The following is a 14,381-nucleotide window of genomic DNA, read 5'->3' on the forward strand; positions in this document are numbered from 1 at the left end:
AGGTCACAAAGATTCGTGCTCCGAAGAGAGTAAACAGCACGAGATCAAACCGAACATCGAGCGACCGCACCATGCGCTCGGCGCAAGGCTACACATCGCTCACAACATACGAACCGAGCACTTACAAGGTATACCTTATTCTCTCATTCTTATCGCATGATTATATCTATCTCAGCCGTTTGCTTCAAAGCCAAGGTTTGAGCGACCGCACCATGTGCTCGGCGCAAGGTTACACATCGCTCACAACATACGAACCGAGCACTTACAAGGTATACCTTATTCTCTCACTCTTACCGCATGATTATATCTATCTCAGCCGTTTGCTTCAAAGCCAAGGTTTGAGCGACCGCACCATGCGCTCGGCGCAAGGTTACACATCGCTCACAACATACGAACCGAGCACTTACAAGGTATACCTTATTCTCTCACTCTTACCGCATGATTATATCTATCTCAGCCGTTTGCTTCAAAGCCAAGGTTTGAGCGACCGCACCATGCGCTCGGCGCAAGGTTACACATCGCTCACAACATACGAACCGAGCACTTACAAGGTATACCTTATTCTCTCACTCTTACCGCATGATTATATCTATCTCAGCCGTTTGCTTCAAAGCCAAGGTTTGAGCGACCGCACCATGCGCTCGGTGCAAGGTTACACATCGCTCACAACATACGAACCGAGCACTTACAAGGTATACCTTATTCTCTCACTCTTATCGCATGATTATATCTATCTCAGCTGTTTGCTTCAAAGCCTAGGTTTGAGCGACCGCACCATGCGCTCGGTGCAAGGTTACACATCACTCACAACATACCAACTGAGCACTTACAAGGTATTCTTACCTTTCTCTCTTTCTCTCTTTGATTTTGTTTTCTGACAGTATCTTAGTGGCTTTGCTTAAAATATACAAGCACAGATAGCATTGATGAATTCTATATTTACACAAAAAGAGTTTTTTTTATTCTTTACTTTTCAATAAAGAAATAACTCCCGTTACAGTAATTGATGGCCAAATATCAAATGAATAAATAGTCAAATACTTTCTAGGTATTCTGAGAAACTCAATGTGGGACCATGACATATTTTGGTATGAATCATTCTAGTTCCGTTCACACTCATGAAATATTGACCATTCCGTAATAGGTTTGTTTTACTGGAAAATTTTGGTTAGGTTTTAAGCTACGTTACTTCGACGGTAATTACTTCTATCTCGATTATAAGTTATCCTTTAAAGAGGTCACATTCCTGACTTTTCAATTGAAATTTCTTTGATCTCAAGATCCCATATGGTAAATCAATAATATTTTCTTTGTATAAATTATTTAGAATCATTTAAGTATTTCTGAAACTTGGGTTCATACATAGAGGTTGTTCTTAAATAGTAATAGATGTCTGTAAGTACCAAGTTCTGCCTCCTTAGGCGAATGAATAAAAGTTAGTAAGACATAATAATGGTAGTCTTGTAAGTTTATTCAAGTCATAGTTTCTTAATGATTATGTTATTAATTTTATTTCTACAGGTGGCATCCACCAACAGCACAGTGGGGGGCATATGGCAACAGTGCCTGTCAGTATGTCCTCGTCAGCGTCAGATAGTGATAAGCCGGCCAAACAGAAGAGACACAGAACGAGGTGAGCATGTTTCAACTTTGATGTACTTTTAAATTTTGTCAAATAAAAGAGGTAAGTGGTCGAGTGACTTAAGTTGACATATTATATACTATATCACAGACAGACAAATCACTGCCTTATATGGTTTAGGTTTTAGCACTGAGAAGATTTCTCGATATTGCCGCAGGCACAGAAAGTAATCGATTTTTCTTTTTACACGGATTATTCTTGTTTTATACTTTAGTATTCGATATAAAGTGAATAATATTAATGCAAATAATTAAAAATAGAAAACAAATATATAATTTGGTGAATGAATGAAAAACTGTTTTAGCTTATAGAAAGACGATGAGTAATGAAAATTCAAGTCAACCTATAGATTTTGTGTTAACCAATAAAAACGCGGATTTAATTATAACTGTCTCTTTTACTCGCAGGTTTACGCCCGCACAACTGAACGAGCTAGAGAGATGTTTCTCAAAAACTCATTACCCGGACATTTTCATGCGAGAAGAGATCGCAATGAGGATCGGCCTGACGGAGAGTCGAGTTCAGGTGAGTTCTATTTTCAGAACTAATTAATTAATTAGGTACCTATTAATGCCTCCTTGATATATTGGCTTAAATTCTATTTTCTCTCAAACATTATTGACTTTTTTTAACATTTTAAAACCAAATCACTTTTTATTTTTTCTACAATTTAACTTTAGGTAGATATATCTTATTGTTTAGTGGGTGGAAACCAATAATAATAAAAAAGCGAAGTAATGAATAGCGTTACGAATCGTGCCTGAGTAAATCAACACTTGTATCTTGGTACATTAGTCACTATTTATAGCTTCAAAAAGAAATAAAACAATATTTTATCTTCAAAGATATCTTCGATTTAGTTTAATTCCCTAATCAAATATAACTTCGATCCAGCCAAAAATAGTGACGTATTCTTAAAACCGTTACCACTAAAAATCAACATCCGCTGAAAAATCATAGTAATAAAAAAATATTAAAAGTATCGGTCCAAGGTGATCACCTTGCGGGGGCCCTCTTCGCACGTTGCACACAAAACTTGCACTATATTGATACATTTCACAGGACCTTCTACCTGAGTCGCTACTCTTGTAGCGTCGTGATACAAGCATAAAATTCACTTTATGCGTCAGTTATAGCCATTTAAGATACTGTGAATGGGTGGTCGTCGCAATCAAACGCATGTTATCGTTTCATTGGATTTTGTATGGTCTTCTGGAGCAATTATATTTGTAAATCTGCCTTGCAATGTATTAAAAATAATTTCAAAGCCGTCCAAAATAAATTGATAATGTTCACGGAACTGAACAAGCAAACGAGTTCACAGTCCATTTCGAGTCAAGCGGTTTCACAACTAGACAATTCCTTTTCACTATGTAGTTTTTTGGAAGAAAGATGATGGATTGGATATTATGATCCATTTCTGTGTAGCATAAAGTAAGACTATGACTGCCTTATTATTATTTCCAACATTGTGACATTATTTATATGTATATATTTACATTAACAATCTTGATATTTTGTATAAAAATCGGATCAGATTTATTAAAAATGAAAATTTGAATTATTTTCATCACAGCGATTGAAAAAGAATAAATATAATTCATTCATTAACACCAATTGTCATCAATTTTATCTAACTCAGTCACTGACCAATGCTAAATGATTTATATTATTTACACCTTAATATAATCGGAGGATTAACACGCCAGTAACCACTCACCTCCTAATTCTATCGACTAACCGTGGTTCGCTAACTGTCGCTTTGGTTAAGCACTTAGTTTCAAGTTAAACTATGCTTTGCATTGGAAATTAGCCTTAATTTGTGTCGTATGTTCACTAATATTTGTATTTCGTTAGCATTCGTGACATACAGATTTAGCGGATTAACAACTATTAAACGAACGTCTTCGAAAATGTCGTGCTTGATGTAGTTTGTAGTATTTCTCTACAATTTACTATCAATAATGACCAACTTTTTTTAAAATACTCGTATAAAATATAGATTGACCGCTGTAATTTTCATATTTTTGCAGGCTGGCTAAGATGTTTTTATTACTTTTCATAAGACTCATGTAATTTCTTTTTATCATCTTCAAGTAGGTATTTTAGATGAGATGCGAGGGCTGTGTCATATTTACGATAGTGATAGTAACCATTATCTTGGGAATAAACATCAAAAGTTATTTCATAAATTCGATCTAAGTATTTATGGAATTCTTTCGTTAGTGAGTGAGTAATTGACTGACAGACAGACAAACAGCCCAAATCGCTGGGTCTTAAAATTTGAAATCTGGCATGTAGGTTCCTAAGGTGGTCTAGAGAATGGAAATGATTGCGATTTTTCGTTTAACGCGGGCGGAGCCGCGGGCATATTCTAATAGTAATTTATGAAGTGATTCATAGAAATTTTCTTTATTTTTCGTATGTGTATGTCGTGGTTTGTCACACGTTTTAGATTAGCTTCACCATTCTTCTTTATCAGATTTTTGACTTGTTTTTTACTTGACTAGTACTATGTTATTGAGTTTTTTTTTTCAAATTATGATCTGCTGTTTTTAACATAATTATAGTAAGTATTTTTCATCGGAAATTTGAAGTTTTTCATCGTCAATATTATAATATTAGCGTAACTCAACATTTTTACATTACCGAATGAATAAATAGTATAAAGTAAGTTTCAGTACGACTACAAAATTTCAAGGCTATCAAAACATGCGAGTTTTAATATTAAAAGCTGGAATAAATATAGTATATTTTATAACGTCGTTTAATAAATCAAGAATAGTCAACGAAACACAACACGTACGGTGTAACAAAACAAATGCGAGAGAAAAAAGTAGCGTCAACAAAAAAGGCCTAACGTAAAGTCGCAGTGTGGCGCGAAGTGGTGGTGCAGAACAAAAAACGAAGAAAAATTTAAGACTGTTTGCTCCCGTGTGGTCATGGTCAGACTCTGTACTAGCTACTGGGCTAGGGGATTTAATTACTAGTGTGATTTGACGTCAAAAGGCGTGTGTCGATGGTCGAACTGTTGAAGTACCCGAATAAAAATTTTGACATACCGCTTTTTACTTAATTATCTAGTTCCTTTATTGCTTGCCGGTAGACTAGAAGAGATCCCTTCTTGGGATAAATCCGCCATTGCAAGTGATTTGTTTCTTTTATAACTATGTACTGTTTTCTTGTTACTGTGTAAATTTCTATGCAATAAAGATATTACAAACAAACAAACAAAAAATGTGATTCAAAAGTTTAAATTCTACAGTTAAAAATTATGAATGAGATTTATTCATTAGTTTTGATCGTTAAGTAATGCTATTACGAGGAGGAAAGTTGCACATTTAGGAAACTATTTGACAATATGTGATGCAAAAGTTACGATGGTCAGAGAGGAGTGGTTTCATGTAAAGACTTACTGACTTGCTCATTTTATGATTTTTCTGCAGAAATTAGGATTTTAACTGTTGAGCAGATTATGATTAAGTTGTTTAGGAATTGTAGTTTAAATTTAATTCAAGCCATAAAATACAAGTTTATAGATGTATTTTACGTGCCAAATCAACAATTTTCGCGACAATACGTGACAATAATTTTCTTTTCAAAATACCTTCAAATAATTCAGCATCTGTAATGTAGTAAGTAAGTAACGATTGCGGTTCAATTTTTTCAAATTTGTTTAAAACGTTTAAAGTGTCTGTTGTCAAAGTCAGCAGTAAGAACTTCACAACTTTCGTACGATTCGCATTATCTAGCCAAAAGTTGTTATTTACTTACTGATTTTAAATGTGATGTACCTATAATCGCTTAAGGCACTTGATGAGATAGCATTTTATCGCCGTTTGATAAATATAAATAAATAAATACATATACATATACGGGACAAATAACACAAATTGGGTTAGCCTCGAAGTAAGTTCGAGACTTGTGTTACGAGATACTAACTCAACGATACTATATTTTATAATAAATACTTATATAGATAAACATTCAAGAACCAGGCCAATCAGAAAAAGTTCTTTTCTCATCATGCAATGACCGGGATTCGAACCCGGGAACTCCGGTGTCACAGACAAGCGCACTACCGCTGCGCCACATAGGCGGTTATAGTTTTCATTCTCTGTCTCTGAGTCGATCAGTTCAAAAATGTACAAAATTCTTTAGCACAGCACACAACAAAGTAACACGATCAAAACGGGCGTGTTAGCAAACAACATTTCGTACACATATTTGCTCCGCCTTGGAACTATATTAACTAAATACGCAGCCGGCACTGTGTAAACAGGTCTCTACTTGGGAAAAGCTTTGGTTTTGGTGTACATATTTGACTTGAACGCCTGAGATTTCTTCGTTGCGGTCAATTTTGTGAATAATTAAATGTTGTTTAAATGTTCTTATCTGGATTTATTTATTTAAACTTCATTACACAAAATACAAATGTATAGAACAATTAGCGGAGTTAATGCTAGATGATTGTGGGTGAATAAGTTATTATGTACATACCTGCATATAATCACGTATTTATGGCTAACAGGATAGACAGTTATGTTGTACTTTTGGGCCGAAATCACATTTTTCCAATCTAAGATTTGCTTTTAAGTGTTAATGATGATTAAGGATTCATAGTGAGGCAATCAAGGGTGATTTTGCAAAAGATTACATAGTATTTAGTCTCTTATTATTACCATTACATACAATATAACACCACGCTCCATCATCAGAAACCCAATAATTAATATGCTATCTAAGAACAGTAGCTGATATCCGAAAATTCCTTCTTCATTTTGCTCAATGGGACCAAAAACAAACGTAACATTTACTACTGAAACCAATACGCATTACCATATAATAACAGTAATGCTGTAATCGGGGAAAATGCCGAGCGCCTAAAAGGTTACGATGTGACGTCACGATCCGTTTTAGCAAGGTCATAAATGTATACAGAGTTCCTTTGATTTCGGCCTCTTTGGTGGTGTTTGTATAAGGTAGATGTGAATTGGGATTGTGCGGAAGATTATAAGTTTTTTGTTTGAATTTGGAGCATTTGAGATTTTTGACCTGAGGTCGTGTTTTATTTCAGTATCGTCCTACACAAATTCTTTTCATCGTGTATTAATGTTTCTTTTTTATATTTCCTTGTTTTTGAAAGTCTCTTGACTCAAACTTTAATTAAAACTCAAAAAAACAGGATCAGAGTGGTCGTGGTCAATAATTTTTTAACAGTTTGAGTGGCAAATTAAGTAATCCATTTTGTCGAATTTCAGCCATAATACTTTAGTCAAACTATTCATGAGCAATAGACCACAACCTAAAAAAACCTAAATGCGTTTCGGAAAACATGTACAATTTGATAAACGGAAACATATTCTTCATCAGCAAATAAGTATGTCTATAGTCTTCAATACCTAAATAGCGTTTTAGTCAGAGGTGGGTGTCTGGAGGGAGGCGAGTTAATTATACGTAATGAAACTATCGGGGTGGTTCCCTCTGATATTTGTAGTGATAGGATATAAATTAAGAAGATTTTGATTAAGAACATTGGTAGGTTTGATTTTATTGACGCGTATTAATTAGTTATTGAATAAACACGCTGTTACATAAAAAGGCCACACAGTAAGTATATTAAGGATATGTTTCAAAAAGTTTAAAACCCCACAAGTGTAAGTAATTATATGTATACATACATGTATGGATATGTATGTATATATATATATATGCATGGATATGTATGTAATTATATGTATACATACATATAATTACATACATATCCCTTGTGGGGTAGACAGAGCCAAAAGTCTTGAAAGACTGATAAGCCACGTTCAGATCTTTGGCTTGAGGAAAGAATTGAGATTCAAATAGTGACAGGTTGCTAGCTATCAGTCTTTTTAAGGCTGTTGGTTATGTATACCCCGCAAGGGATATTGACGTGATTTTATGTATGTATGTATGTATCTCTTATCATCGCTTCCATAACAGCATGGAAACAAACAAAAAAAAAAAAGACCTGCAAATAAATTAATAATTACGTTACATAAAACGCGATTCAGAATGCATGAAACTTTCACGCGTGCACTAAAAAGCGATCCGCTGGAATAATTAATGAAAGAAAAAGATTTCCCGTGTAACTCTCCGGCGCCTGCCAGCCCTGAATATCCAATCATTAGTTTGTATTTACGTATTAATGGAACATTTGTGTAGTACGTCATTGGCAATTAAGGATGGCAAAAAAATATTTATCGATAAATCGGATTTTGTTCGAATAAGGTTGCTTTGTAAGAACTATTTTTTGGAAAGTATTTTTATTTGAACTGTTCACATGTTTGTTTTTGTATTTAATTCAAAGTTCATTTATTCACCTATGATTGTGTTTACAATATTTAGTAGCCTTTGTAAAATAGTAGTAGTTCGTTTGTTACGATTTATTTTGGCTTTGGATTGTATGCATACATATGTATAATTACGTCGTTATTCTTTACGGGGTAGACAGAGCTAACGGTCAGCTGTATGGATTATAATATAAAATATCAGAAAATTGCGTCCACACCAATTATAAGACATAATCATGCGATCAGCGGGCTGTACTGAGATTTATTTCGTTTAAATAAAGGACATTGACTGACTGAAATATTAACGCACAGCCTAAATCGCTGGCGAGAAATTTGAAATATAGCATATTGGTTCGCTAAGAGTGAATTTTTCGATACAATGGAAATAAACGGAATTTTTCATTTTGCGTAAATTCAAATTCAAAAAAATTCAAATAAAAAAAAAAGCGTTTGATTTTGATTTGATTTGATTTGATTTGATTTGATTTGATTTGATTTGATTTGACTACATACATACATCGTCGCTGCGTTTGCCAAACCTGATATGTTTGAAAAATTTGCCATGTTTTGTTGTTTATCTTTTTATTGTTGTATATGACGTTAACGAAAATAAACTGTTTTTTGACGTCCTGAGAAGTTGATCAAATGTATATAATCATGTTTGGCAAGCGCAACGACGACCTACATACCTACATACATACATACCTACATACATATATACATACCTACCTACATACATACATACATACATACATACCTACATACATATATACATACCTACCTACCTACATACATACATACATACATACCTACATACATATATACATACCTACCTACATACATACATACATACATACATACCTACATACATATATACATACCTACCTACATACATACATACATACATACATACCTACATACATATATACATACCTACCTACATACATACATACATACATACATACCTACATACATATATACATACCTACCTACATACATACATACATACATACATACCTACATACATACCTACCTACCTACATACATACATACATACATACATACCTACATACATATATACATACCTACCTACATACATACATACATACATACCTACCTACATACATATATACATACCTACCTACATACATACATACCTACATACATATATACATACCTACCTACATACATACATACATACATACATACCTACATACATATATACATACCTACCTACATACATACATACCTACATACATATATACATACCTACCTACATACATACATACATACATACATACCTACATACATATATACATACCTACCTACATACATACATACATACATACATACCTACATACATACCTACCTACCTACATACATACATACAGACATACATACATACCTACATACATACCTACATACATACCTACATACCTACATACATACCTACATACATATATACATACCTACATACATACCTACATACATATATACATACCTACATACATATATACATACCTACATACATACCTACATACATATATACATACCTACCTACATACATACATACATACATACATACCTACATACATACCTACCTACATACATTCATACCTATCTACCTACATACATACATACATACAGACATACATACATACCTACATACATAAAATCACGCCTTTTTCCCGGAGGGGGTAGGCAGAGACTACAACTTACCACTTGCCACGATCTCTGCATACTTCCTTCGCTTCATCCACATTCATAACTCTCTTCACCTTCATGCAATCTCTGTGTGATGTACTACGGTTATTAATTACAACACCAATGAGTAGTTTAACTATGATGTAGATTGACATTACTTTACACATCTAGTTACATATATTATATATTAATATTATAAAACTGAAGAGTTTGTTTGTTTGAACGCGATAATCTTAGGAACTACTGGTTCGAATTGAAAAATTCTTTTTGCGTTGAATAGACCATTTATCGAGGAAGGCTTTAGGCTATATAACATCACGCTGCAACTATAAGGAGCAAAGAAATAATGGAAAAAGTGAAAAAAAAAACGGGGGAAATTATTCATCCTTGAGGGCTTCAATGATGCCCATAACTATTCCACGCGGACGAAGTTGTGGGCACAGCTAGTTTTCTATATAATCTTTGCTTCTTAAGATACATAATTTCAGCACTGCAAGCTCTCCCTCCTTATATCAGAAAGCTGCGTTCACACCGTCCCGCATTATGGGACATTAGCATGCGCCCAAGAGGCTGTATTGAGATTTATGAAGCCATAACTCACGCTGAGACTCAGCGGACTGTGACTATTTAGTTGTGTTAAACGTTCACGATGTTGGAATATGTATTGATTTTTAGTAAATCTTGTTTGAAAAGGACATTTTCCAGAAACGTAATGGGTACGGCAGAAATATTACGTTTGCGACGGAAAGTAATTTAACAGTTTGTCGTTATATTTTAAGTATATATATATATATATATATATATATATATATATATATACTTTAATTATATATCTTTATTTTAATTTTGTTTTTTTGTTTGTAAACTGTTTTAAGTTTTTATCGAAATGAGAATTTTAGGATTAGTACATTTTTCAAAATCAATAGGCGACGGGCTAGCAACCTGTCGCTTTATATGCATCTCAATTCTATCAGTAAGCCAAACAGCTGAACGTGGCCTATCAGTATTTTCAAGACTATTGGCTCTGTCTACCCCGCAATGGATATAGACGTAATTATATGTATGTATGTAAAAAAAAAGAATTAATCGGGAGGGTTCGTCAACTAAACTGACCAGCTATCATTTTAACATCAAATTAATTTGAATGCAATAGTTAACCCCTCAAGTAACATCGAACTATTAAACTTATCGACACCTGGTTGCCGCGCCTTCTATCGATCGACAGGTGGCAAATTATATTCATACTAGATGTGCCCCGCGACTTCGTCCGCGTAAAATGTAGATAGATAGATAGATAGATAAAACTCCTTATTGCTCCATAAGAGTAAAACATACAAAACAACACAAAGCAGATATAGATGGTACAAAGGCGGACTTAACGCTAAAGCAATCTCTAACCAAATTTACACCGCACCACCACAAAGTTGATTTAGCCACGGAGTAATCAATAGACCTTAGAGTAGAATAGATTTATTTTCAAAATTGGATACAAGGTATCACTTATTTACGTCACATCTTGAAAGTCATTGTCACTTTTTGAAAGTCAATTCTATCATTAAGCCAAGCAGCTGAACGTGGCCTTTCAGTCTTTTCAAAACTGTTGACTCTGTCTACCTGATATAGACGTGACTATATGTATGTATGTAGTATCTTACATATTGGTGCCGTGTGGTTCCCGGCACCAATACAAAAAAGAATAGGACCACTTCATCTCTTTCCCATGGATGTCGTAAAAGGCGACTAAGGGATAGGCTTAAAAACTTGGGTTTCTTCTTTTAGGCGATGGGCTAGCAACCTGTCACTATTTGAATCTCAATTCTATCATTAAGCCAAAAAGCTGAACGTGGCCTTTCAGTCTTTTCAAAACTGTTGACTCCGTCTACCCCGCAAGGGATATAGACATGACTATATATGTATGTTTGTATCTTACATGAAAAACAGCAACGCAAGGGTTATTTTAGTCCAGAGAGTGACAACTTTAAAAAACGTGTGTCACAACCTCAATTTTTATAACCAAAACTAAAAATTAACCACGTGTTAAATCCCAAATATTGATAAGCAAACAAACAAAGCTAATTGAGCCTGTAATCCTGTTAATAATGAACAGCTGGCCGGGATTTAAAAGTCAATATACCAGCGCCATCACGGGGGTTCTCACCCCGTGGGGGGTGAAATTGGCTAATTTATATTGTAGTAGCGAATGCGGTCGGGTGATATTTGACCAGTTATGAGAAAAATTACATTATTAGTCTTTGGTGTGCCGTGTGGTACCCGGCACCAATGCAAAGAAGAATAGGACCACTCCGTCTTTTTCTAATTGATGTCGTAAAAGGCGACTTAGGGATAGGCTTATAGACTTGCGATTTTTTTTGGGTGTTGGGCTAGCATCCTGTCACAATTTGAATCTCAATTCTATCATGAAGCCAAACAGCTGAACGTGGCCTATCAGTCTTTCAAGACTGTTGGCTCTGTCTGCCCCGCAAGTGATATAGACAAGATTATATGTATGTAAGTCTTTGTCTAAGACTTAACTGAGATTTTTCCAAAATTGAATAATAACTATAAACAAAATTATTGACTGGAGATTTTTTCATCTAGATCGTTCAAAATAAAGCCTTAAATTAATAATCAATCATTTTGTATCGTATCAAATATGCCATTCGCTTTTTCAATCTTACAATCTTTATGCCTACTTTCAACATACATACATATAGTCACTTGCGGGGTAGACAAAGCCAACGGTCTTCAAAATACTGAACACGTTCAGCTGTTTAGTACTTTCAACAAAATTATTTCTATGCTTTCGTTTATTCGTTGTAAATATTAATTAATTCGTTTCCCTTCGTTCTAAAATCTCCTTTCTACACTTTGTCATTTTTCATAGGAAATTTGTGTGCGTGTGCAAATTGATTGCAAGATCATACTAACATTGTTGAAGATTATATATTTGTTTGACTATTTTTGATAAAACTTTATACAGAGGTAGAATTGACCTTTAGAAGTAACGCTATGTAAAGCTTTTATACTTGGATTAGAATTTAGTTAACAAACGTTTAGTCAAATACTAATTATTTTCTTTTCCAACACAATCTTGAACACCAAAAAAAAAATCTTATTGACCACACAATAAAAATAAATAATATTGACTTTTGCCACATAAAATCACCAACTAAAACAAAATGAGTACCGACTCACATGGGAATCGGATTCCAGACACCCCTAGTGTGGCCCGCAAAATTAACACTGATCCTTATACGATTTTATTGCAAATGCTTGCAAATAGTCTTATATCACCGCTAAAGCCCTTTAATATGCTGTAGGCCAATTTCGGGGCACATTTTTTTGGCGTGGCAACATTATCTTTTATTGAGAATAGTGTTCGTAGGGTAATTTTGGAAGTTATAAAACTTAATAGATGATTTTCATATTTTTTTTGAGGCTTATGCGTTTTTAAATTGTAGTTACTTTTGTGTGTTGAACAACCGAATTATGAAATATGGATTTAATTACAGTAATTAGTTAATAGTTACTCCTAACATTTTCGGATATGTTTTATTTTGGTTTTTAGTTACAATACAGCATTGTTCTTTGACATTTATTCTAAGCGACCCGATTGACATGGTGTCCCTACATATTTTTTAAATACCTACCTATAATCGTTCCGAAATAAATCGACTAAATAACAGTTGAAACTGTATAATTATCCATATCGTGATTTGAAAAATAAGCTTTGAAATTGAAGCAAACGGGTATTTGGTAGAAAATAAAATTATTTTACTCGTTTTTTCTTTTTCTAAAATCGTTAATTAAGTACGTATATACCTACTTATAACCAAGAAAATTAATTAATTGATTATTCAAATGAAATCAGTTTAAAAAAATAAAATCATAGTATGTTTAAATCATAGACAAACTAACCTACCATTTTTTTACCACAGACTAAAAACACAAAGGCAGCACCGTAGCGCAGTTTATTTCGCATTTTTAAACAACAAAACTCAAATATTCCATTACGGCCCCTAAAAACGGAACCGCAAAGAATCCCGCCATTAGCGAGTTACGACGGTAGACAGTTACATGCAAACAGAATTAAATCTCCCTGGGGACATAACTTGCGCTTTATGAAGTCCTTGGTATCTTCGCGTCTGGTTTGAGTTTGACCGATCCCGCGGGGGGAGGGTTAAGTTTTCGTCAGCGATGCTTCTATATTACAGATATAAGACTTTTTCCGCGACTTTGCACTTGTGGGAATTTCAAGGAAGAAAAACGCTTACTTGCTTTATACGGTAAGTTAGGTTGCAAGTCGTGACTACTGTTTGACTCAGCGAACCAATTCAAGCTAGATAAAAGAATTAATTCCCTTTACACTAAACTAACACGTTTTATCCACGAGATATATGGTTATATTTTGTTCAAATACATACATATTTTTATTGTAAGTACAATAAAAAAATACACAGATAATATAAAAATTATTGAACCTACTTATAATTAGTTTGAACTAAAATCCATTATACCAAGATGCTATCAAGGAATGATTGGGTTATTAATATACATATATTGTTTTTTTACTACGGTCCTATTCCGAAATTTTCGTACTTTACATAAACTACATAGAAAGATGTAATATATCTTAAAAATTATATTTATTTAAAATTGTTTATTAATATTATCTCCAAATATAATGCGGCATTATTTTATTATTGTTATAT

At 33.9% G+C, this 14,381-nt stretch overlaps 1 protein-coding gene across 4 annotated transcripts in view; it reads left to right on the forward strand.

Annotated features, from left to right (window-relative positions):
* LOC106138477 (homeobox protein orthopedia) overlaps positions 1–14,381 on the forward strand; it is a 37,731-nt gene that overhangs the window by 6,232 nt on the left and 17,118 nt on the right. The window contains exons 2-4 of one of the 4 annotated variants that reach the window (XM_013339630.2): positions 3–128; positions 1,522–1,633; positions 2,050–2,167. In XM_013339630.2, coding sequence (XP_013195084.1) covers positions 3–128; positions 1,522–1,633; positions 2,050–2,167 — 356 coding nt within the window. Of the gene's footprint in view, positions 1–2; positions 129–492; positions 552–628; positions 693–769; positions 834–1,521; positions 1,634–2,049; positions 2,168–14,381 lie in introns of those variants that run through there. The other 3 variants (XM_060951872.1, XM_013339631.2, XM_060951871.1) reach the window with 3 other exon arrangements.

Source organism: Amyelois transitella, chromosome 26 (assembly GCF_032362555.1).
Source record: "Amyelois transitella isolate CPQ chromosome 26, ilAmyTran1.1, whole genome shotgun sequence".
NCBI lineage: Eukaryota > Metazoa > Arthropoda > Insecta > Lepidoptera > Pyralidae > Amyelois > Amyelois transitella.